Source organism: Acomys russatus, chromosome 31 (assembly GCF_903995435.1).
Source record: "Acomys russatus chromosome 31, mAcoRus1.1, whole genome shotgun sequence".
NCBI classification, from domain to species: domain Eukaryota; kingdom Metazoa; phylum Chordata; class Mammalia; order Rodentia; family Muridae; genus Acomys; species Acomys russatus.
In genome coordinates, this window is record NC_067167.1 from 2,422,392 (window position 1) to 2,447,292 (window position 24,901).

At 58.8% G+C, this 24,901-nt stretch overlaps 3 protein-coding genes across 3 annotated transcripts; 2 read left to right on the forward strand and 1 right to left on the reverse strand.

The window, feature by feature from the left end:
- Positions 1 to 1,708: 1,708 nt before the first annotated feature.
- Positions 1,709 to 7,211, forward strand: Cactin (cactin, spliceosome C complex subunit). The gene is made up of 9 exons (XM_051172725.1): positions 1,709 to 1,869; positions 3,114 to 3,582; positions 4,083 to 4,178; positions 4,281 to 4,426; positions 4,851 to 5,128; positions 5,363 to 5,555; positions 5,882 to 6,001; positions 6,084 to 6,373; positions 6,444 to 7,211. The coding sequence occupies exons 1-9, from the start codon at positions 1,709 to 1,711 to the stop codon at positions 6,932 to 6,934; spliced, it is 2,244 nt and encodes a 747-aa protein (XP_051028682.1). The 3' UTR covers positions 6,935 to 7,211.
- Positions 7,212 to 8,826: 1,615 nt separating this feature from the next.
- On the forward strand, positions 8,827 to 14,918 carry Tbxa2r (thromboxane A2 receptor). The gene is made up of 3 exons (XM_051139791.1): positions 8,827 to 9,394; positions 12,644 to 13,514; positions 14,524 to 14,918. The coding sequence occupies exons 2-3, from the start codon at positions 12,738 to 12,740 to the stop codon at positions 14,788 to 14,790; spliced, it is 1,044 nt and encodes a 347-aa protein (XP_050995748.1). The 5' UTR covers positions 8,827 to 9,394; positions 12,644 to 12,737; the 3' UTR covers positions 14,791 to 14,918.
- Positions 14,919 to 17,260: 2,342 nt separating this feature from the next.
- On the reverse strand, positions 17,261 to 22,261 carry Gipc3 (GIPC PDZ domain containing family member 3). The gene is made up of 6 exons (XM_051139788.1): positions 21,922 to 22,261; positions 20,618 to 20,803; positions 20,311 to 20,491; positions 19,054 to 19,166; positions 17,796 to 17,877; positions 17,261 to 17,540 (listed from the first exon to the last, which is right to left on the reverse strand). The coding sequence occupies exons 1-6, from the start codon at positions 22,099 to 22,101 to the stop codon at positions 17,389 to 17,391; spliced, it is 894 nt and encodes a 297-aa protein (XP_050995745.1). The 5' UTR covers positions 22,102 to 22,261; the 3' UTR covers positions 17,261 to 17,388.
- Positions 22,262 to 24,901: the final 2,640 nt, after the last annotated feature.

Sequence of the window (24,901 nt, forward strand, 5' to 3'; positions counted from 1 at the left end):
GGCTACAGAGTCAAACTGTGTTTCAAGAGGTCAAAAGAAGGACACAGGCCTGGTCTGGCCCTATCAGTGGGCAGAGCTTACCCAGCCTCGTGAACCTGACGGGGTGGCACACAGCTCCCATGCCCCGCTTGGCTGGTGGAGGCAGAAGCAGGAGTGCAAGGTCATCTTTGGCTATATGCAGTAGGAGTTCAGCCTGGGCTACGTGAGACCCTCTCCAAAAAGAATCTGTAAATATCTTTGTGGTCCCCCATCCTTTCCCGTATCCTCTTCTTGCCCCACCGTGGACGGCGTTATGAACTGTACTGTAAGTCCCGGAGGCACCTCCACGGCTGACGAGGTGTCCCCGGCCCACCTCTGTCCCCTCAAGCCATCCCAGCAAGCTCCTGTTCTGCCCCACACCAACCTCAGTGCAATATGCCCTCCCCGTGGGGTCCCTTGGCACGGTACTGTCTCCGCAGCCCTCTCCTCCTCCTTCCGGTGGTTACAACTCGGACCGCACACCCTTGCCTCGGTCGTTTTTATTGCTTGAATCCATTCTCAAAACTCCAAACCTCGTGTGTCTTACTCATCAGGGCGAGGGAGTCCGGGTCCTCAGCCCACGCTGTCCGGTGTGTGACAATCCAACCGGGGGCCCTGCCCCTCCAGCTCAGCCGCAGCTGGCACTGTATGCAGCCCAGGCTCCCGCCCCGCCCGCCACAGCCCCTCTTTTTAAGTTGAAATCTCAAATAAATCTCTAGTAAATGACAACTCGTCCCCGATGGCTTCAGCCTGCGCCCGGGGCTGGTGGGGTGGGAGAGCGGAAGTCGGTGGGCGCCACGTGACGGATCCCAACAAGCAAACAGCTCCCCTATCTAGATTATCCACAGCCGGACCCACTGTGTACGCGAACTGACCGGCGGAACAGGAGGCAGCCCCACCCAGTGTCAGCCAGGCTCCTTCCATTTCCTTTGTGTTTTATTAGCGCGGGGACCATGTTACCAGGCTGGCCTCGAACACGCAAGGCTTCCCGCGACTACGTCCGGATTTCGGTTTTCAGAGCTTCTTAGGCCCCGCCCACCTTTCCGCGCCTCTCTGACGTCTCCTTCCCGGCCGGGCCCCCAACTGGATTAACTAGCCCCGCCCTAGATGCGAAAATTTCCATCCCGCTTCCTGGTCCCCGCCCACCGCGGCTTCCTCCTCCTCCTCCCCCTCCTCCGTACCCTGGACTCCGCAGTCCCGGTAACGCCTGTCAATCAAGCCCACCAGTCCCCGCCCATCTCGGGTCTTGTAACCGCCACGTTCGGGTTCCTTCCCAGGCTCCGCCCTCTCAGCCTCAGCAGGATTCCTGGTTCCTTCAGCGTCCATCTCCGTAAGCCCCGCCCACCCCACTCCACCTTTTTCCTGTAATCGGCTCTTCTGGGTTCCGCCTCCCTATGCCCCGCCCCCGGCGCTAGGACCCGCCTAGGTCAGTCTAATTCACTGCCTGAACGGAGAGTTTCCCGCTCGGTGTGAGGGCGACCCATTCGGAGTCCATCATGCGCGCCGGACTTAAGAATCCAAGAGAAATCTCGGGTTGTGGTGTTCCTGGAGGGCGAGGGCAGAGAGACTAAGTCGGTCCTCCGGGATCAGGCGCCTTTCGGGTAGCCCTGAGCGCGCCGCGACAAAGGAAAGCCCCCGACGCCAAGGCCCTGGTTGTTTACGCCTGCGCGTGCGCGGCGCGGACCGCCAAATGGGTCGTGACAGTCGCTCGCGCTCACGGTCCGCGGGTCGCAGGGGTCGGAGGAAGCGGAGCCGCAGCCGCAGCCGCAGCCGCAGCCATGGGCGGAGGAGCCGGAGGCGGCGAGAGCACGAGGGGCGGCGCGAACGCAGACGGCGGAGCCGGGGCCGCGGGTGAGCGTTCCGGGGGCGGCGTCCGGCCTGGGAGCTGAGGGGCGGGCGGGACCCCGCGACGTGAGAGCAGGGGACCGAGGTGGACGCACCTGCCGCCCGTCCATCCACAGGCGCAGCCCAGGCTGGCCTGGAACTCGCTGTGTAGCCCAGGCTGGCCTCCTGCCTCAGCCTCTGCAGTGCGTGGGATTACCAGGCATGCGCCAACGGCTGTTGCCTCGTCGTTAAAGACATTTTTTTGCGTTTCTTCATTGTTATTTCTGCTCAGTGGAAGTTCCTTCTTCAGTGGCTGTGGCTTGTCTCACAAGTTGACAAAAGGCTAACCAGGACACCGCTCATAAAACACTGAGGCTACAGCCTTCTCTATTTATTATTATTAATAATTTTTATTTACTTTTTGGTTTTTCGAGACAGGGTCTCTCTGTGTAGCCTTGGCTGTCCTGGGCTCACTTTGTAGACCAGGCTGGCCTCAAACTCAGAGATCCGCCTGCCTCTGCCTCCCGAGTGCTGGGATTATACGTGGGCGCCACTATGCCCGACCTGAGATTTCAGTCTTAAACGATCACATTTAGCGCTTCTTTTGTGGGTGCTGGAGATTAGAACTGGTGTCCTCGAAATATTACCTGGTGGTGCTTTTTCCTCTTTCATGGTTCCCAGGATGTCAGAGAATCCACCCGTTGGGCCTCATCTGTCATTCCTCGTCCCTTCGACCTGTCATCTCAGTGGGACTTGATGGTACGGTACACACCAGTAACCCCAGCACTTAGGAGACAGACGGGGCCATTTTTGTCCGTTGGTGGCCAGACTGGGCTTTAAAAAGAGTTCCCACCACGCAGAGCACCCAGAAATCATATTTAAAATAATGAAACCGGGTGGTGGTGGCGCATGCTTATAATCCCAACACTCGAGACGCAGAGGCAGGCAGATCTCTGAGGCCAGCCTGGTCTACAAAGCGAGTCCAGGACAGCCAGGGCTCCACAGAGAGACCCTGTCTCAAAAAAACAAAACAAAAATGAAAAGAACTGTCCCCTCACCTTCATTAACCTTCTTAGTCCCTTGGGGTGTTGTCTGTTATGTCCCTGAGACTTCTGTAGCTCAGTGTAGGCCAGCCTAGTTTGTGTGGAGACAGGTGTGATTTACGATTGATGAGGCCTCAAAGATAAATGTGTTGATCACATGACCCCAGCACCTAGGATGGTGCCCCAGCGGCAGCCCACACTGAGCAGGCCTTGGCGTGTTCTCCATAGGTCGGATTCAGATGGAGACCAGGAGCAGAGGTCCGGAAGGCGAAGCCGGAGCCCTCGGCCATCCCAGTGGCCCGCACAGGACAAGTCCTCACACTCTGACTCCGGTGAGGAGCGGGCACAGGGCTCCTGGGCCCGGCAGGGTCGCAGGCGCTCGTCCCCAGGGTCATCGGCATCTAGCTCAGAATCACCGAGACGCTCCCAGAGCCCTGAGGCGGCTGCCCTGGCCCTGAGCCGGCAGCAGAGCCTGCAGGAGCGGCTGCGGCTGCGGGAGGAGCGGAGGCAGCAAGAAGAGCTGCTCAAGGCCTTCGAGACGCCCGAGGAGAAACGCGCCCGGCGACTGGCCAAGAAGGAGGCTAAGGAGCGCAGGAAGCGGGAGAAGATGGGCTGGGGCGAGGAGTATATGGGCTACACCAACACCGACAACCCTTTCGGGGACAACAATCTTCTGGGCACCTTCATCTGGAACAAGGTGAGTGTTAGGAGGGCGCCTCGCTGCCGCCGCACACCTTTGTGTTGCTGTTCCTCCTGCCCAGCTTCTCATGGCTCCTGTCCTTCAGGAAGCCATTATGGCCCCATAGCCTAGAACCCCCCCCCCCCCCCCGCCACCCGCCGTGTCCCTTTCAGTACCCTGTTAGCACTGCACTGTGCTGGGCTGTCACAGCCAGGTGGCCCACGCTGCCTGCAGGGCGACTCATGGTTACCATGTGCACATGGTGAGAGCAGGGATGGAGGTGCCGTGCAGAGTTTTGAGGCTGTGTCTGGGAGCCCCTTGTACCGAGGATCCCAGGCAGGTTTGGGTCTGCATCCCAAAGCCTTGCCGTGCTGGCCTGTGAGCAGACACGCCAGCCTGTGGGGGCTCTCCCCTGCAAGCGTGCCAGGGTGCGCGGGTGGGTGAGTGAGCGGCTGCCCCACAGACGCAAGTGGCTGCCCCACAGGCGCGAGTGGGTGAGTGAGCGGCTGCCCCCACAGGCGCTGGAGAAGAAGGGCATCAGCCACCTGGAAGAGAAGGAGCTGAAGGAACGCAACAAGAGGATCCAGGAGGACAACCGGCTAGAGCTGCAGAAGGTGGGCGCTTGAGGCGCGCTGGCGGGGCTCCCCTCACGCCCCTCGGGGGGTCGGGCATGCAGGGACCCGCTCAGCGCGGTGTCACCTGTGTTGCTGCCCCAGGTGAAGCAGTTGCGGCTGGAACGCGAGCGGGAGAAGGCCATGCGGGAGCAGGAGCTGGAGCTGCTGCAGCGCGAGAAGGAGGCGGAGCACTTCAAGACCTGGGAGGAGCAGGAAGACAGCTTCCACCTGCGGCAGGCCAAGCTGCGGTGCGCGGCGCTCCCTCCGTGTCCTCTTAAGACACTGGTGGGACCTGGGCAGTGGTGGTGCCGCTTTTAATCCCAGCACTTGGGAGGCAGAGGCAGGAGGATCTCTGTGAGTTCGAGGCCAGCCTGGTCTACAAAGCGAGTCCAGGACAGCCAGGGCTACACAGAGAAACTCTGTCTCGACAACCCCCCTCCCCCCAAAAAAAGGGCACTGGTGGGGAGATGGGGCTCTCGTCCTTTGTGTGTGGGGCTCACTTAAGGCAACTGAGCACAGCCCTGCTGTCCCACCCTGGTGAGGGCCAGGCACAGGAGACTGTCCAACACTGCTGTCAGCCTGAGCCGGGTGTCAGCACTCACCAGGCCTTTTGCGGAAGTCTTGGGTCATCCAGGGTCACTCTGACCCTGCTAACCCCATCACCTCCCACAGCTCCAAGATCCGCATCCGAGATGGGCGGGCCAAGCCCATCGACCTGCTGGCCAAGTACATCAGCGCAGAGGACGACGACCTGGCCGTGGAGATGCACGAGCCCTACACCTTCCTCAACGGCCTCACGGTGGCCGACATGGAGGACCTGCTGGAGGACATCCAGGTGTACATGGAGCTGGAGCAGGGCAAGAACGTGGACTTCTGGCGCGACATGACAACCATCACAGAAGACGAGATTGCCAAACTCCGCAAGCTGGAGGCCTCCGGCAAAGGCCCAGGTGAGCCGCCTGAAGCATCTTCCCGGCTCTTGTAAGGCCTCCCTGCTGGGCACAGCAGCGGCTAACTGGGAGGAGGGCGGCCTCATGAGGAGGCTTCCACCCCACATGCTGGACAGCGGCTGTGCCTCTCCTAGGAGCCCCAGGGAGTGGCCGCAGCCCAGGACCAGCTTAGGAGGGCGGCAGGGTGGACAGCAAGGGACCTTGGTCCACGCTGAGTAGCTCATCATCCTGCAGGCGAGCGCCGGGAGGGGGTCAACGCCTCGGTCAGCTCTGACGTACAGTCAGTGTTCAAAGGCAAGACGTACAACCAGCTGCAGGTCATCTTCCAGGGCATCGAGGGCAAGATCCGCGCGGGCGGCCCCAACCTGGACATGGGCTACTGGGAGAGCCTGCTGCAGCAGCTGCGTGCACACATGGCCAGGGCCAGGTGAGGCTCTGCCCCTGCTGGCCTGACCACCTGGGCACCTGGGGTCGGTGCCGCCCTCTCCCCAGGCCCCTTTCCCCTGTCTCCGCCCTTCCAGACCTGCTTTTCCCCCTTTGTCCCCTCTGGCTTCCTCTGTCCCCTCCCAGTCTGGCAAGAGGTCTGTATATAGATTCCGTGCATGCTTGGCACCGTGGTGTAAACACGGCAGCTGCTGGCTTGGCTTGGTTACTCTGACGTCCCCGGTCTCAGTGGGCCAGGCACTGTGTCAAGTTGGGGCCATTCTGTGAGAATGTACCCTTCTGGGATGGTGACGGCCCTCCTGTCCCCAGGCTCCGGGAGCGCCACCAGGATGTTCTTCGGCAGAAACTGTTCAAACTGAAGCAGGAGCAAGGTGTGGAGAGCGAGCCACTGTTCCCCATCCTCAAGCCGGAGCCCACGGCCACCCGCAGGTAAGGAAGGGCCTGCAGAAGGGGGCCGGCGGGGGTGAACAGGTGCTGTGGGCCTCACCTCTCCCAATACCACCCCATGCAGCCCTGAGCCTGAGGAGCGGGCCCCCACTCCCGGGCCATCAGTGGACCCCACAGAACCTGGGGAGGCTCCAGCACCTGCGGAGGCCGAGGCCGAGGCCGAACCAGAGGCGGATGGTGAGGCAGTGCTGATGGAGGAGGACCTGATCCAGCAGAGCCTGGCGGACTACGATGCCGGCCGCTACAGCCCGCGGCTGCTCACTGCGCATGAGCTGCCACTGGACGCGCACGTGCTGGAGCCACATGAGGACCTGCAGCGCCTGCAGCTGTCTCGCCAACAGCTCCAGGCCACAGGTGGGGGCCGCCCAGAGTGGGGAGAGGGAGGGGGAGGGGGGCCACACAGCTGACCCCTCTGCTCTCACAGGGGACGCCAGCGAGAGCGCCGAGGACATCTTTTTCCGTCGTGCACGTGAGGGCATGGGGCAGGACGAGGCGCAGTTCAGCGTGGAGATGCCGCTGGGCGGACGCGCCTATCTGTGGGCTGACAAGTACCGGCCGCGCAAGCCGCGCTTCTTCAACCGCGTGCACACGGGCTTCGAGTGGAACAAGTACAACCAGACGCACTATGACTTTGACAACCCGCCGCCCAAGATCGTGCAGGGCTACAAGTTCAACATCTTCTACCCCGACCTCATCCGCAAGCGCGCCACGCCAGAGTACTTCCTGGAGGCCTGCCCTGACAACCGCGACTTTGCCGTCCTGCGCTTCCACGCTGGCCCGCCCTACGAGGACATTGCCTTCAAGATCGTCAGCCGCGAGTGGGAGTACTCGCACCGGCACGGCTTCCGCTGCCAGTTTGCTAACGGCATCTTCCAGCTCTGGTTCCACTTCAAGCGATACCGATACCGTCGGTGACGCCGAGCCTGGCCAGGCTGTCCCCTGGACAGCTCCTGGGTAGGAGGGCCGAGGGCACCCGGATGCCTCCCTCAGAAGCCCTGGGAGTCCATGTGCCACCTCCGAGCTGTAGTCACCAGCTCTGTGCTGACCATGGAGGCCCGGCCATCTGGAAGGGATCCTGACTGTCCCTCTGCAAAGACTGCTTTAGGTGGCAGGAATGCCTTGTTTCCATGGACTTGTTCAACCAGAGAGCCCCATGTGGTTTTGATACGTTTAATAGAAAGCTTATTGTAGAGTGGTTTCGGGTCTGAGTCAGCGTAGACACCACACCCAAGTGCTCAGGGGAGGTCAGGACTCAGGGTCTGCTCTGCCCAGCCGACCCCGAGACTAGGGATCTGGGGAGTGTGGCTGTCACCACTGCGGTGGGTCCTAGTTTGCACCCAGTGGAGGAGGCCAAGGATGCCGCTCTGCATCCCAGATCTGCCACCAAATATCAGCGTGGCTGAGAGGGAGGCAGGCCAGCCTGTCACTCCCAGTCCCTAACCCAGCGGCCTCAGGCTGCGGCCCGAGAACACAGTAGGACACGCGTGTCCAGTCAGAGCATGCTGCATCCCAAAGTGTCCATCGGTCCTGTCACCTGGTAGGCCTGCCAGACATGAGTCTCTGCCAGAGGACTCTCACCCCGTCACCGATGGTCCCAATCAGCTGGGGGTTGGGGCGCCATATTAGGCTCAGGAGCTACATGGATGTCATGCTCAGCATATTGGGCCTCAGTTTCCCCACCTGGGCAATGAAGGGACTGTACCTCCCATCCCCAAGCTATAAAATCTCTATCCTCCAGGGAAGATGTGGAGGTAAGGGGACCCCCCCAGGTTCCCCTTGCGAAAGGGGGTCCAGCTAACCCAGGTCACCAGACCCTCTCGGGAGCCATAGAGGGGCCTGGCAAGGATGCAGCACACAAGCTGCCGCTCACTCCCACTCTAGCCTTTTCCTTCCTTTGGCTGTGTCCAGAGCTAAGAATAGGCACCGCACCCCAGCCTCAGCGGAAGCCACAGCCACAGGGGGTACGTCCTGAGCCTGCTGCTCCTACCCCTCACACACTGTGTGGTTGGAAACCATAGCTGTGAGACTAGCCCCAGGCTGCACCTGGTGGCCCTGTGTGGCCTCTGCATCACATTCCATCTCTGCCTCAGTTTCCCCATGCATGCTAAGCTCTGTCACCTCCATTGCAAAAGTGACACAACAAAGCTGAGTATCCTCTGACCGTTGCCTGATCCTCCAGACCGGACATGTCCTTATCTCAGGCCAAGGGACAGAGGAAGAGAGCACTACAGCCCCCACCCCATCCACAGCGAGAGCACATCCTCTTCCCGTCAGAGCCCCGGCACATCCCTGCCAGTGCCTTGCATCCCAGCTCTGAGGAACATCCATTCATCCCACAAAACTCCAGTCCTTACGCCCTTCCCCCCCAGCATTGAGTCCTTGCCACCCCCTGGGAAGGTAAGGATGCGATGCGCTCTGCAGCCCCAAGCACAGAAACCTGCGGTGTCCATCCCCAAGTTTCCATTCCAACCTCCTGGAATGGATAGACAAGGCCCAGCCAGGAGACCAGAAAGGCTTTGGAGACAGGGTCTTGCTGAGGCACCTCACCCAGGGGGAGGCAAGTAAGGGTTCAGGGCTAAATACTGGAATGGGCGGGGAGGGCCCTCAAGAGTGTGAGACAGGAAGGGCGGGGCACAGGCAAGGGGCTTCCGCCTGCTGACAGGCGTCTGGTTGACCCTGGACAGGTCAGGGTCATGGCCAGGCCAGGCATCCTGGTCCCCACTAGGACCAAGGGCTTGAACTCCTCAAACGTGTGAACCCGAGAGGCCCAAGGTCACCTCCCAGCCTAGGTGCACAGCACTGGCAGCCCCCAGCCCGTCCCAGGGCTTCCTGCAGTAGGGCTGCGGGGGAGGGGTCCCCCAGCCCTGCTCCATCTCTATAAATGACAGCCTGGTATGCGGCCTTCCCCACAGCACCCCTCCCCCGCCGTCTGCCCTTGCTCCGCCGGGGCCCCTCCTGTCAGGCTAGAGCGGCCCTGGAAGGCGCTTGGACCGGCCCCATCTGGACGCTCAGCCTTTCCCACACTGGGCCTGGACCTCTGTCCATCGCCTGTCAACAACCGACGTCTCTGTCACCCTTGTGCCCTGCGGGTTCCCACCCCAGCGAGGCACCCGGCTAAGGGGCGAGGCCAGCGCAGGGGGCGGGGCTGGCGAGACAGGCAGAAAGACAGATGGAGATGGGGCGCGGCGGGAAATGGAGCCTCGCTGTCACAGGCCCCCCAGCCCTCTTACCCTGAGGGTCCCCAGCACTCCGCCAGCTACCCACAGCCTCGGGGCTTCTGCTGGTGCCCGCCCTCAGCCAGCGTGACTTGGTTTCCCCAAAGGACTTCCCTCCCTGCTCTCTGCCTGGCCTGGGATACCACAGAGGACCTTACCGGTGAGCCCCTTGTCTCTCTAATGTGACATCATGGTGCCAGGGCAGCCTCGACTCACTGGCCACCTGGCTGTAGCCACATCCCGCTGGGGTGTGTAGTGACAACAGCCAGGTACCCAAGTTCCCTAAAAGGGATCCTGGGGTGTGGTGATTACTTATCTGGTGGTCTAGCCTGGACAAGTGCAGCTCGCCTGGTTGCACCTGAGATTCCTGGTTCCCCGTGTCTGGGAAAGGCCAGTCCAGGATGCTCAGACGGCAATGGAGCTGGGGACAGGGCCCAAAGCTCAGAGCTGTTGCCTCACCTCCATGGCCCCTGTCCTACCCCAAGAGGGGCGTCCATCAAAATGGGGAAACTGAGGCCCAAGCAGAGCGCCCGCCCAGCCCACAGCAGCAGGGATGACATGTGTAGTCTGGGGCTATGACACACAGGAAGTGGCCCCCTGGGAGGAACAGCCTGTGGTGAGCCCCTGAGGGTCTGCAGGGTTGTGGGGTGCACACACTGGGTGTTGGGGTCGCGGCAGAGTGGGCACAGGCTCTCCACTGGGTACCGCTGGGGCCCAGGCTGGGTCTCAGGAGCTCAGAAGCAGAAAGCCACCAGGGGAGGCAGATTCGCTGCACAGGAGGAAACTGAGGTTGCATAGGGTGGCCACAGGTGACGGAGGTGAGGGGAGCCCTGGTTGCTCTGAGGCCCTGGCAAGGCTTGTTGAAGATGGATGAGCTGGGGGCGGGGGCGGGGGGCTGGTGCTCGGAGCCCAGTCATGCACCACATTCCACCACGGTTGGCCCTCGGCCACTCAGCCTGGGCCTCAAAGATCAGCACCCCATCCCCATAGCGGGGACATGGCTCAGGAGCACAGGACCATCTCCGTGGGGTCTGTCACCCACCCCACGCCCCAGCCGGTCAGAATCCTGAGGCTCCTGGTATCCAGAGCTGGGGTTGGGTGTGGTGGTTTGCGCTAGTCATCTGGGATGGATCTTGGTAAGTTCCAGGTTAGCCTGGTCTGCACAGTGAGAGTCTGCCAGGACAGACAGACAGACAGACAGACAGGACGTTCCGTAGCCTCAAAGTTCCCAGGCCCTAAGCTCTCTGTGGCACCGGGACACCAAGTGAGCCTCCAGGGGCTGCACAGCCCTGGCCGCTGGCCAGTGTGGGAGGCAGCATGGTCTCCCCTAGGCCACTTGAACCTCCCATTATCACCTGAACCCCCCCCCCCAGGGGAGGAGGGAGGGCCTGGAAACAGCCATTTATCCTTAGTGCCAGATTCTAGCTTCCCTAGGTAGTGTGGGCTTTGTTCCCAGGCACAGCGGGTGTGAGGGACCGGGTGTCCTCAGCTTGGCCAAGGACTGGGGTGGAGGGGGGGACGGGAGAGGGGGGCTGCCAAGTAAACCCGACTTGGAGGAGAGAGCACTGGTCCCAGGGGGACCTTAACACAAAAACTCAAGTATGTGCCAGTGCCTCGGAGCCAGGGTGACACCATCCAGGGGCCTGCCTAACCCCGCCCCCACATCTCTGAGCCTTTCTCTCTGCTGGAACATTCTGGGTTAGAAGGAGAACTGAGCACCTACTGTGTGCCTGGTGTGGGTGTAAAGGATAATTGTTTCTAGCCATCAGCTATCTTTACAGGAGGGGAAGTTGAGGCTCTCTGTGGGGACATGGGGACAAAAACAGAGAATGCATCCTGACCCCATGAATGGCCAACTGTTAAAACCCTGGAGCCCAGAGGCAGGGAAGATGGGACTGGGGAGGGTGAAAGAGACAGCCAAGGGCTGCTGCTTGGACTCAGTGGTAAAGGCGACTGCAGCCAAGCCTGAAGATCTGAGTTCAATCCCTGAGACCTGTGTGGAGAAAGGAAAGCCCCAACACCCACTAAGTTGTCCTTGACGCTCCACACGTACTGGGTTGTATGTGTGACCTTGCACACCCCCTCTCGGAAATGAACGATTTAAAAAACAAAAAACCTAAGAAAAAAGGCTAGGCTGGAGAGATGGCTCAGCGGATAAGAGCACTGACTGCTCTTCCAAAGGTCCTGAGTTCGATTCCCAGCAACCATATGGTGGCTCACAACCATCTATAATGTGATCTGATGCCCTCTTCTGCCGTGCAGGAGTATATGCAGGCAAAATACTGTATACATAATAAATAAATCTTAAAAAAAAAAAAAAAAAGAAAGAAAGAAAGAAAGAAAAAGAAAAAAGGCCAAACATGGGGCTCAGTGGTTATGAGGAGCACTGGCTGCTCTTTCAGAGGACCAGGGTTCACTTCCCAGCAACCACATAACAGCTCACAACTGTCTGTAACCTCATTTCCAGGGGATCTGACGCCCCCCACACAGGCATACATGCATGCAAAGCACCAGTGCACAGGAAATAAAAATTAAAAAAAAAAAAAAAAAAAAAAAAAGGCCAAACATGATTCATACTAGAAAGCTGAGGCAGGAGGATCACCATGAATTGTTGCTAACCCAGGCTACACAGGAGCCCCAAGGACATCAGGACCTCACCCTGGTCTTGGCTCTCTGTTTCTCCCCGCCCCCCTCTCTCTTCTCCCCTCCCTGTATAGCTTAAACTTACAGCAATCCTCCTGCCTCCAACTCCCCCGTGCTGGAAGGGTTCTGCTTTTGGGTTTTTGTTTTTTGTTTTTTGTTTGGGTTCTGGTTTTTGAATAGTCTCACTTTTAGACCTTGGTTCCTTGATGTGCCCCTGCTGTCCCCTCTCTGCCCCACACCATGTCAGAGTCCTCCTTGGGGACCTGTTGCTGTCAGGCTGGTTTTTTGTGTGTGTGTGTGTGTGTGTGTGTGGTTTTTTTTGTTTTGTTTTGTTTTGTTTTGTTTTGTTTTTTTTGTTCCCAAAATGGACCTTGACCTTCTGGGTCCATTCCTTATTATAAGGGTGACGTCAGGGAAGGGGAGGGCCAGCCAACACCGGTCCATGGAGGGTGTCCCCACCACCTCACAGCCTGGATGGGTGACAGATGGGAGACTGAGGCCATGCAGCGAGCTCAAGGACTAGAGTTCAAATCCAGGACTGCGGGGGGTGGGGGTGGGGGTCTTAGGGTGCAGCTCTGTCCTCCAGGCTGCTCAGGAGGCTGAGGCAGGAGGATTTAGTGTTCCAGGCTAGGCTTGGGTTGAAAGCAGTGTTCAAGTCAGTCAACTTTGATAGCTGCCTCAAAGAAAGGGTATTTGTTCCTGGGACATTGGAGGCTGTGTAGGAGTTCACCCCAGCCTGCAATGACCAGTCTGCCTTGTTTCCCAGGTGCGCCTAAGCCAGTGCCAGCTCAACGAACGTCCCGGCCACCTGCACCTAATGGAGTGGTAGTGACCCCGTCACCCCAGCAGGCCCGGGAGCCATGTGGCCCAACGGGAGTTCCTCGGGGAGCTGTTTCCGGCCTTTGAACATCACCCTGCAAGACCGGCGCGCTATCGCGTCACCCTGGTTCGCTGCGTCCTTCTGCGCGCTTGGCCTGGGGTCCAACCTGCTGGCGCTGAGCGTGCTGGCTGGGGCGCGGCCGGGCGGGGGATCTCGCCCCTTCTTCCTCATCCTCTTGTGCGGCCTGGTCCTCACAGACTTCCTGGGCCTTCTGGTCACCGGGGCCGTCGTGGTGTCGCAGCACATCGCCCTCCTGGACTGGCAGGCCACCGACCCCCGCTGCCGTCTGTGCCACTTCATGGGGACGGCCATGGTGTTCTTTGGGTTGTGCCCCTTGCTCCTGGGGGCCACCATGGCTGCTGAGCGCTACGTGGGCATCACGCGGCCGTTCTCCCGCCCCTCAGCCACGCCGCGCCGCGCCTGGGCCTCCGTGGGGCTAGTGTGGGCTGTGGCCGCGACGCTCGGGCTGCTGCCGCTGCTGGGGCTCGGTCGCTACAGCGTGCAGTACCCTGGTTCCTGGTGCTTCCTGACACTCGGGGCGCAGCGCGGCGACGTGGCCTTCGGGCTGCTGTTCGCGCTCCTGGGCAGCGCGTCGGTGGGCCTGTCCTTCTTGCTCAACACCGTGAGTGTCGTGACGCTCTGCCGCGTCTACCGCACGCAAGAGGCCGCGCAGCGCCCTCGGGACTACGAGGTGGAGATGATGGTTCAGCTCGTGGGCATCATGGCTGTGGCCACTGTGTGCTGGATGCCCCTTCTGGTGAGTCTCCTTTAGTTGGGTGTCGGGGGTTCAGATCCTTGGGGGCTTCTAGGATCTGCAAGGGGCACAGGAAAAACTTTCTGGGACTGTACCCAGTGCGGTAGGACTTTGAAGGATGAAGAGCAGTTCACCAGCTAGGCCCTGCAGGGGACAGCATTCTAAATGGGAGAGCTGCATGTCCCTGGGTGGGACATGGACTTCCGGTTTGTGCAGATGTCCACTTGGTAGAACACAGCCCAGCTGGTAGGAGAAGGATGGTTTTAACATGAGCACCGGTTTTTCGTTATTCCCCCCACACACGGGGTATTTATTTTGTTAAACTTTTTATTAATTTATTCATATTACATCTCAATTGTTATCCCATCCCTTGTATCCTCCCATTCTTCCCTCCCTCCCATTTTCCCCTTACTCCCCTCCCCTATGACTGTGACTGAGGGGGACCTCCTCCCCCTGTATACACTCATAGGGTTATTTTGGTTGGGTTTTTTTTTTTTTTTTCCTTATTCCTTCAGCAAACATTTATCGTGTGCCAACTGTATACAGGTTCCCCTAGCACAAAGCTGACTTTCCTCTGGGCCTGGGAGAGCAGGTGTGTGGCCCAATCAGATGCAACTTGGCCAGGCTCTGTCCAAAAATGAAATGTAAAGCCAGAGTTGGTGGCGCACACCTTTAATCCCAGCACCCGGGAGACAGAGGCAGGGGGTGATCTCTGTGAGTTCGAGGCCAGCCTGGGCTACAAAGTCAGTTCCAGGACAGCCAGGGCTACACAGAGAGACCCTACAACAAACAAACAAACAAACAAACAAACCAATATAAAGGAGTAGATTGGAACCTGGCTGGGGCAGATTCCTGCCTCTATGCCCCAGTAAGTCCACACTTACTTTCTCACCCTCACTTCAACCAGGACATGAGCTCAAAGCCTTGTACTCCTTTGTGGGCCCAGCAGCAGCCGCCCAGGGAGGCTGCCCCACTGCCCCAAGGTCACACAGCACAACTCTTGCCCCCCCAGGTCTTCATCGCCCAGACCTTGCTGCAGACGCCGCCTGTCTTGAGCCCCTCTGGGCAGCTGTCTCGGGCCACAGAGCACCAGCTGCTTATCTATCTGCGTGTGGCCACATGGAACCAGATCTTGGATCCCTGGGTCTACATCCTTTTCCGCAGGTCGGTGCTCAGGCGCCTGCCTCCGCGGCTCAGTTCCCGGCGGCGGCTCCCGGCTTTGTCTTTGCGCCCGCCCCCAACCCAGGGCACAGCCCAGGTCGCGCTCAGTGCGCCTTGAAGGACAGTGTCACAGGCGACTACCATCGCCTGCGCCCTATCTCAGGCTTTGTGGACTAAGGACAGCAGCCACCAATATGGGGCTAACTGCTGTGAACCTCAAAGATGTCTCCTTGATGGTCCTCCCTGACCCCCAACTTCCTGTCAGCTAGGGGACTGGGGCACATGTGGGAGGGCCCCTGCAGGATTCTGGGAGAACCTGGGGTGGCAGGGACCAGCTGAGACCTGCCCTGGGGGAGCCCCCACCCTGCCAAAACCCAGGGCCTAAGAGACCCTGAGCTTTGGGTTCCTCTGGGCTCAAGGGTCATCGGTCTTAGGTGTTGGAAGAGTCCCCCGTGGTCCCCCGTAGCCAGGTCTGGGGTCACCAACCTCTCCAGCGTTTGCTGAGCCCCCTCCCTCTACAACTGTCCAATACACATGCTCAATAAATGGTTGAATGGCCAAGTGATGGAGCGCCAGGTACACAGCAGGTGCTGAGCCAAGCTAAGGTCCCTGTGTCCGTCATTCCCCCTCCCTCCCCCCCCCATCTCCCCCTGCCCCTGCAGCTCCGTGCAAACCACAGTCCAAGGGAGACTGGCTGCTGTGGGGGTGCAAGGCTCCTTTATTCCCCACCAAGGTCCCCAGGAGCCTCCCACCCCCTGTGCCTTCCGCCGCCGGATCCTCTTTCATGGGGTTCGCAGCCAGGCCCCTGAAACCCAAGCCTCAGTTTCCACCATCCCGCCCTCCTGCTGGGATGAGTCAGGTCAAGGGCTGGGGTGGGGGCGGGGCCCAAGCCCAGGCCCAGGGGAGGGGTTAGGAGTGACGCATATGGTGGGGGGAGTGGACTTCTGGAGGCCCAGCTGGGGCTTGGGAGACAGGGCAGGCTTCTGCGGGGTGAAGGGGACTTGGGCCCTGGGGCCCAGGAGGGAGGCCGGGGGTCCTGGCCTGGGGCCAGCTGTAATCTGGATTCCATCTTGAGGCCCAGCGACCTTGCACGGGGCAGGGGTTGGGGCTCTGGGGGGCGGTGGGCTTGATGACTGAGATCGGGCCAGAGGATCAGGCTGCCGTCTGGGCTCGAGGCCTGGGGTCTGTGGGCGGCGGTGGCAGTCTCTAGAGCTGAGGAGGTGGACACCTGAGTTGGGCTGACTTCCAGAACTGCTGGGGCCGGGGCCAGGGCTGGTTCTGGAACTCAAAGCTTTTGCAGGGCTGGGCTGGGCTGTGGTGTGTGCAGGAGCCAGAGGACTGAACCGGGTTCTAGAGGTCGAGCGCGCTCCGGAGTCAAGCCGCTGTCCTGTGTCCCCCTGGGGCACACAGCTGGCTCCAGCTGCCTTCGGGTGCTGGTTTCTACCCTCAGAACTAGGCAGAGACCTGACAGTGGGCTCCTTCCCTGCCAACGGCCGCAGCTGAGACCCTGGCTGGCTGGCCCAACCGGAGAGGGCTCTGGAGCTAGGCCAGGCCTGGCAATCCGTCTGGGTCCCAGAGTCAGACTGTGCCCTGGGGCCCGCGTGCCTTCTGGGTGGGAAGGGCTCGGCGTCGGGGGACATCCTGGAGCTGGGCCTCACTTCTGGGGTACATGGCATTTGGGAGTGGGGCCTGGCTCTCACAGCAGGCTGGCTCCCCACCCCTGGCTGGGCCTCAGAGTGGGACTCATCACTAGATCCAGCTTGGGGTGCAGGGTGTTGGGAGGTGCTGGGGGGTGGCCCAGCTGGGTAGCGGGGCTGGGATTTCATTCTGGATGGGGCAGCAGCGTGGCTCTGGCTGCCTGCGCTGTGCACAGGTCTGGGAGGTGCCTGGCTGCAGGAGCTGCCTTGGCTTCCATCAGCCAGTGGCTTGGGGGAGCTTGCCTGGGGTCTGCCGCTCCAAGTAGCAGGGACAGGACAGGCCTCAGTGGCCACTGTTTCATACCTGGGCTGGGTCTCGGAGCTGGAATGGTGCTCCGAGCCTGGCTGGCTCTTTATCTGGGTTCTAGATTGTGTCTGTGGGGCAGGGCTTGGCTGGACCTTGGCCATGACCTGGCTTCCAGCATCTGGGTTGGTCCCTGTACCTGATTGGGCTCTAGAGCCTGGCTTTCTGTCTGGGTGTGTCTGCATTCTAGAACTAAGCCCATCCTCCAAGCCTGTCTGTGTTCTGGAAGCGGCCTTGGTCTCTGAGCAGAATCTGACCTGAGAGCTGGCGTGGGTTCTAGGTCTGCTGTGGTCTTTAGAACTACCCTGGGCTCTAGAACTGGGTCTGGCCTTGGAGCCAGCCTGAGTGATAGGCCCGGGTTGGCATTCAAATTCAGGAGAGGTTTTAGTACAGGGCTCAGCCCTAAGGCTGCCCTGGGTTCCAGAGCCATGCTGAGCCTCAGGGCTGACTTCGGTTCTGGAACCAGGCTGCGTTCCAGGATTATGCTGGGATCTACCGCCTGGCTGGACTTCAGAGACAACTGGACTTCCAGAAGCTGACTGGGCCTGGATGGCAGAACTGGGTCGGGTTCTAGAGCCAGGCTGGGCCTCGGGCTGGGCCTGGGTCTCAGAACTGGGCTGGGTTCTGGAGCTGGGCCAAGTCTTGGGGCTGTCCTGGGTTCTGGAGTGACGCTGCGGCAGGGGGCTGGGAGCAGGGCTGTGGACTCCCACACAGGCTAGCCACAAGTGTCGTGGGCCTCGCCGATGGCTGCCCACACCTCCACCACAAACTCGTCCGGGAAGGCGAACTCGCCCAGAACAGCGTCCAGGCCGCGTGCGAAGGTCTGGGCTCCCGCCGAGCTCCGCGCGGTCTCTACCACTGCCGCTGCTGCAGGGCCAGATGGACAGACAGACAGACAGAGGGACAGGATGGGCAGGCAAGCAGAGGGATGAGACAAACAGAGAAAGGGTGGACAGGGGTAGGGACAGAGGAACAGGACGGGCAGAGGACAGAGGAGAAGAGAGGCAGGAGCAGAGGGATGGGGTGAACAGACGCACAGGACAGGCCGATGGGCGGATGTGCGGGCACGTGCTCCCGCCCCCACCCGTGCTGGGGACCTCCGCGCTTACCCGCGCCGCTTACCCAGCTCAGGGTCCCGGATGCCCATGTAGCTCTCCAGCAGGTCGTCCACCCTGCGCGCAGCCTCCTCCTCCACGTCACTGGGCTGTAGGAGGCCACGCACCCAGGATTGAAAAATCATTAGTGGTTGCTAAGCTGCGAGCCTCCCACCACCACCAGGATTGACAGGTTTGTGGTTGCTAGGGGTGATGCTGGCCGTGGTGGCGCACGCCTGAAATTTCAGCACTCGGGAGGCAGAGGCAGGCTGATCTCTGTGAGTTCAAGGCCAGCCTGGTCTACAGCTGTCCAGGACAGCCAGAGCTACACAGAGAAACCCTGTCTCGAAAACCAAAACAAACAAAGATAACACAGCTAAAAAGAAGGAGGTGGGTGGCCCGCCCCCAGGTGTGATGGACAGCTAAAAGGTATGGGAGACACTTTTCTTCAGAGGTATAGCCGCTGGTCTCTGGCCCCTGACACAAACCGTGTGTCATCAAAAAGAGGCCAGAGGGAGGAGGAGACATAAAAGGATGCGCCCAATCACACCTGACAGGTGTGAAAGTCTCACAAGGACACCCATTACCCAGTACAATTAGTACACAGAATTATAACTCTGTGCGCTCCGTGAGACTCTCGCCTCACAGGCATATGGACTTCGGTTCAGCCTCTAGAACCCTCTTAAAGGTGAAGTCGAGAGCAGCTCGCTCCCCAAGTGTCTTCTAACCCCCACCTGCACGCTCAACCACAGAGACACACACACAAAGCACACAGGCAAAATGTAATAAAGTAACAAAGAAATGTAATTTAGGGGCTGGAGAGATGGCTCAGAGGTTAAGAGCACAGGCTGCTCTTCCAGAGGTTCTGAGTTCAATTCCCAGCACCCACATGGTGGCTCACAACCATCTATAATGTGATCTGGTGCCCTCTTCTGGCCTGCAGGTGTACATGCAGGCAGAGCACTGTATAAATAATAATAAATCTTAAAAAAAAAAAAAAAAGAAAGAAAGAAAGAAAGAAAGAAAGAAAGAAATGTAATGTAAAAAATTAAAGTTGGCACTCCTTGGACTCTGTGGCCTGGACCTGTCCCTGTCCCATCCTTCTACTGGTACCCATTGCGCAGGCTGGGAAACCGAGACTCTGAGAACTGGGTTTTTATCTAATTGACACAGGGTCCTGCTCAGAAGTTCAGGTTGGCCTTGAACTTGTCCTCCTCCCTCCCTTTCCTGAGTGCTGAATGCCAAGCACAGTTGCCGTCAGCATTCTGTGTCCAACTGTCACTCACCGCTTCCTCCACGGTGGCAGGGCCCCCAGAGCGCAGGCGCAGCGTCTCCCTCCCGCTGCTCACTTTGGCTTCTACAGGGCACTTGCTGCCCCTGCTCCTCTGGCCAATCATATCTGGAGGGGACAGATGTGTTTTGTTTTGTGTGAACTGTTTTTTCTGTTTGTTTCGTTTTGTTTGTTTTCGGTTTTTCGAGACAGGGTTTCTCTGTGTAGCCTTGGCTGTCCTAGACTCAATTTGTAGACCAGGCTGGCCTCCCACTCACAGCAATCCACTTGCCTTTGCATCCCAAGTGCTGGGATTAAAAGTGTGCATAACCATGCGCAGCTTTGTTGTCGGTTTTCTTTTTTGTTTGTTTGTTCGTTTGTTTGTTTGAGATAAGGTTTCTCTCTGTAGCACTGGACTGTCTTTTAGATCTGGCTGGCCTGGAACTCATGGCGCTCGGCCTGCCTCTGCCTCCTGTGCTGTGCTAAGGCGTGCGCCACTATCGCCCAGCTGTATGTTTCCTTTTGCAAACATGGTCTTTCTCTGTAACCCAGGCTGACATTGAACTCAGCCTTTGCGTCAGTCTCCAGAGGGCTGTTCAGGGACAGTGGAGCTGGGATATGGTCAATGTGAGGGTGAAGCCCAGCCTAGAATCCTACAGTGTGGGCCTGGGGGCGTGGTCAGGGTGGAGCCCCGCCTAGAATTCCCCAGTGAGAGGCTGGGGGCGTGGTCAGGGTTAGCCCCGCCTAGAATCCCACAGTGAGGGCCTGGGGCGTGGTCAGGGTGGAGCCCCGCCTAGAATCCCCCAGTGAGAGGCTGGGGGCGTGGTCAGGGTTAGCCCCGCCTAGAATCCCACAGTGAGGGCCTGGGGCGTGGTCAGGGTGGAGCCCTGTCTAGAATCCCTAGTGAGGGGCTGGGGGCGTGGCTAGGGGTGGATCTTTGTCTAAAATTTCCCAGTGTGTATTCCTCTTTCTCTAAGAGACCCCCAGTGATGTCTGGGGACAGGAGTGGCTGTCCAACCACGAGAAGCTCCTGACAAAGAGTCCAGGAACGCTGCCCCTGTACCCTGAAAAGCCCGCGGTAGTACACAGAAAGCACCCCAAATCGGTGCTCACATTGCCAAGTTTGAGAAACTCTTCTACATCATTGCAAAGCAGGTCAAGGTTATCCTTTGGTACATATTGCGTCTGTGGGCAGCCTCAGAGAACATTTCTCAGAAAACCATTTCCTGCCTCTCATTGGCCTGAGGCGAGCCTGCAGCCCAGCGGTCCTCACCGAAGGCTCTCCGCGGCTGCACCAGACGCAAGGTGAAGGGCTGGGACTTGGGCAGCTCCCGTAGCATTTTGGCCACCTCGTAGTGCCGGCAACCCACAATGGAGTGGTCATTGATGGCCTCAATGCTGTCCCCCACGCACACGGCCTCAATCCTGTTGATAATGCTGCCTTCCTTGATTCTCTGTGGGGAATCACAGTCACTCGTGGGGCTGCCCAAGCCATCCCTCCCTGGCATCCCCGGAGTCTACTTAGACGCAGACAAGACCATACATAAATCACCCAGTCGCCCCGACACACCCACAGGCACCTTGATGAACGCATAGCCAGCCCCGTTGTCTGTGATGGTCAGCCCTAGAGCGTCCTCCGTTTTGGTGACCTCCACCTCTTTGGTCTCTCCACGCACGTGCGCAAAGATGAAGTCTTCCAGCCCGATCTGTCCCCCCAGCAACTTCTGCATGTCCACTTTGTGACTGTTGAGGGTACAGAATAGTATCTGTCCGGACAGGAGAGGGGCTCAGAATCAGCCATGAGGAAGCCTGCACACACCTTTCTGAGGTAGGCCGGCTCCCAGAAGCACCTGCGGCCCACAGGGATGGGACCGAGAGGACCTGGCCTGACTGTGGGCGTGCTCTGTGTCTGTCATCACACCACCACTGTGGAGGCTGAGGCAGGAAGATGACCGAGAGTCTCAGGCCTCCAAAAATAAAAAAGGCCAAGCATCCTGGTTCAGGAGTGTAACCCCAGAAGCGGGGAAGCTGAGGCAGGGGAATTGCGGCAAGTTAGAAGCCAGCTTGGGTTACGGACTGAGTTTCAGGCCAGCCTGGGCTACAAAGGGAGATATCATCTTAATTAAAGGAACAAAGGAGTGGTGGCAGGTAAGATGGCTGTCCTGCCAGCTCCTTTGATTCCCCAGGAGCTGCCTGTGGAAGGAGAGAATTGAATCCCACAAGCTGTTCCCCAAACTTGACTGTCGGGTGTCCCCAACATATAATAAATTAAAAACATACTATGTGGTGGTGCATGCCTGTAATCCCAGCACTTGGGAGGCAGGGGCAAGTGGGTCTCTTAATTTGAGGACAGCCTGGTCTACAGAGTGAGTTCCAGGACAGTTAGAGAGCTACATGGTGAGACTCTGTCATGGAAAAACAAAATTTTTTTAAAAAGAAGGAGGATGAGAGAGAAAAACAACAAAAGAGGAATGTAATGAAAAGAAGTAAATTCAATTAATTAATTAAAAGTGATTGTGTGTGTGTGTGTGTGTGTGTGTGTGTGGGAGAGGGGGGGGTCCCTTGTAGCTCAGGCTGGCCCTCTAGTCTCCTGTGTAACTGAGGATGACTGACTTTGAACTCCCAGTCCCCCTAATTTCACCCTCCCAGTGTTGAAATGACAGGCCTAGCATCACCACACCTGCTTTGTCCTGTGTGGGGGAATGGAATATGGCTTTCTGAATGCTAGGTGAGTGTGACAAACACCCTGGCCACTGAGCTGACTGCCACCCATCAGCCAACCGGGTCCTCGGCGGATGTGGGGATCCCACCACCAGGGTCTCCTCCCATTTTTGCTCGCGGCCTGCAGACGGGGTCCCTGGTGGGATCCCCGGTCCACCCTCACCTCGGTGGGCGCTATGCCGAAGGCCTCGGCGATCTTGGCATAGAGCTCGCGGACGTTGGTGAATCCCTCGATCCTGCCGGTGGGGCTGCCGTGTGCCAGCTGAGTGCGGAACACCAGGCGCGGGCGCGCGCGGGCGGGGGGCTCGGTGGCCCCCGGCTCGCGGGGCGCAGCGCTGTCCATGGCGCGCGGGGTCCGCCGCGTCCTGCGCCTCCCGCCCCGGACCCACGACAGCTGAGCTGGGCGTAAGCGGATCCGGGAACACGAGCCGCCCTCGGGAAGATGAAACCGCCCGCCAGGGCCAGCCTCGCCTTCCCTGGGGACCCGCGAACAACAAGAAGAGGCCCCCCCGGGCTCCGGGCTCCGGGCTCCGGGCTCCTGGCTCCGGGCTCCGGGTGCAGCGTCCAGTCCTGGCGTCCCGGAGAGCCCCGCCCCTGCCCTCTCCCTCCCCCTTCCCGCTGCGCGCACAGCCCACGGTCCAAGCCAGAGGCCTCGCTGCAGCTCCCGGGTCTTGACTGTCCACTCCGGAGCCCCTCTGTCTGCTCAGCCACGGGCGCCTCCCTCCTCGCCCTACCCCACCGGCTCCCTCCTGCCCCAGGGCCCTTGCACAAGCTGCGCCCTCCTCTGGGGCTCAGTCCCTCGAGCTCCCAGTGAGTTCTTGCTCACCTGTTTATTTCAAAGACCATCTGGTGTCCCCACCTCCAAATCTCTCCCCTAAGAACTTTTGTTTTGTTTTTGAGACAGGGGCTTATGTAGTCCAGGCTGGCCTGAAACTCATTATGTAGCCAAGGATGACCCTGAACTCCTGATGCTCCGGCTTCAGCCTCCCCAGTGCTGTAACTAAAGTTGCATGCCATCACCCATGGATTTTTTTTTTTTTTTTTTTTTTTTTTTTTTTTTTTTTGTTAGCCGAGTGGCGCACGCCTTTATTCCCAGAATTTAGGAGGTAGAGGCACGTGGATCTCTGAGCTCAAGGCCAGCCTGGTCTACAGAGGGAGTTCCAGAACAGCCTGGGCTACACAGAGAAACCCTGTCTCAACCCCACCCCCCCCCCCCAAAAATAATTTTTGTTAATAAAGATCAAACCACTGTAAAATGCTACTTTTGTTTGTTTGTTTGTTTGTTTGTTTGTTTTTCGAGACAGGGTTTTTCTGTGTAGCCCTGGCTGTCCTGGACTCACTTTGTAGACCAGGCTGGCCTCAAACTCACAGCGATCCACCTGCCCCTGCCTCCCAAGTGCTGGGATTAAAGGCGTGAGCCACCACCGCCCAGCCAAAATGCTACTTTTTTATGGAGCCCCAGGTATGTGGTGGAGTAGACTTGAGCCAGGTGAAGTGGGGTATAGGGGGCAAAGGTGCAGGCTACATGTGTCCCCTAGGTTCCCACAACAGAGTGCCACAAAATAGGTCGCTTGAAAGAGAATCTGTGCGGCTGGAGAGATGGCTCAGAGGTCAAGAGTACTGGCTGCTCTTCCAGAGGTCCTGAGTTCAATACCCAGCAACCTCATGGTGGCTCACAACTGGCTGAAACTCCAAGATCTGGCATCTTCACACAGACACACGTACAGACAAACACCAATGCACATAAAATAAAAATAAATTAAGAGTGGGGGGGCACCTGGGCACAGGGTTACCCGTTCAGCACTGGGGAGGTGGAGCCATCCTTGGCTACACAGTGAATTCCAGGCTAGCCTTGGCTACAGGAGAACTTGTCACAAAACCCAACTCAGCAGGAACCCTCCCTCAGTCTGGCATCAGAGTGTCCCCTCCCCCATGCTCTGGCATAGAGGCCCCCCCACCCCCCGCAGCTCCTGGCTGTCCTTGGCTCACGGGCCTGCTCAGCCTCTGCCTATGTTGTCACAGGTCTGTGTCAACTTTCCTTTTCTCGAAAAGACGCTCGCTATTGGCACGGTGCCCACCCTGCCCCAACACGACCTCACTGGAGTTAATTACACTGCCACCGCCCTAATTCCTAATAAGGTCATGCCTGGAGGTTCTGGGGTGAGAGCTGGAACACACTTGGGGTATACAGTTCATTGGCACAGCATCTGTGTTTGTCTGTACTGGGCAAGTTTTTAAAGATATTCTCACTACCTCGTTAATTAAACAGAGTCCCCCTGGCAGACTCTCTCAAATTTGAGCCAGAGTTATCCTCGACAGCTCGTCCAACAGCTCCTGCCCCAGGGGGTGGACATGGATGGTCAAACAGGAAGCAGGCTGGCATGGCACCGCCACACCGGAGTGACTCACCAGAGCCTGGGGCACAGGGACAGTACAGGGACACACTGGAGTATTACTCAGCTGTGAAGGGCACATGGTGTACCAAGAGAACCAGACATAAGCTGCGCAGTGTGACCTCCTCGATCGGAACTGCCCAAGGACGGGGAGGGGATGGTGCCTGCAGGAGCTGGAGACCCCGCACAGTGACGGCTCCTGCAGCCAGGAGCCTTCTGAAGACTGTTCTGGAACTAGAGAGAGCTGATGGAAGAGGACTTGGTGATGAGTGCTGGGGTTTGTTTGTTTTGTTTTGTTTTTTTTCGAGACAGGGTCTCTCTGTTTTAGCCCTGGCTGTTTTGTGATTCAGTCTGTAGACCAGGCTGGCCTCCAACTCACAGAGATCCTCCTGCCTCTGCCTTCTGAGTGCTGGGATTAGAGGCGTGCGCCACCACAGCTCTGCTAAACCGGTAAAGTACCTGAGAGGCGGATGGGAGCTCAGTCTGGAGACCGGGTTAGGTGGACTGGATGACCAGCTGGCCCCTACTCCTGAGGCCAGAGAGGACCTCAGGATGGACAGAGCTACCTGATAACGGTCTGATGACAGTTCTGAGACGATCCTCTGCTGGAGAATCAGGGCTGGGCCCACTCCCCCAAAGCCGCAAAAATTAACGAGTGCAAACCCATTTGTTTTTATTTAACACTTTTTTAAAAGTCCGAATTGAGTGATGGAAGGCGCTGGGGGCGGGGGAGGGGGGTGACCGAAGGAA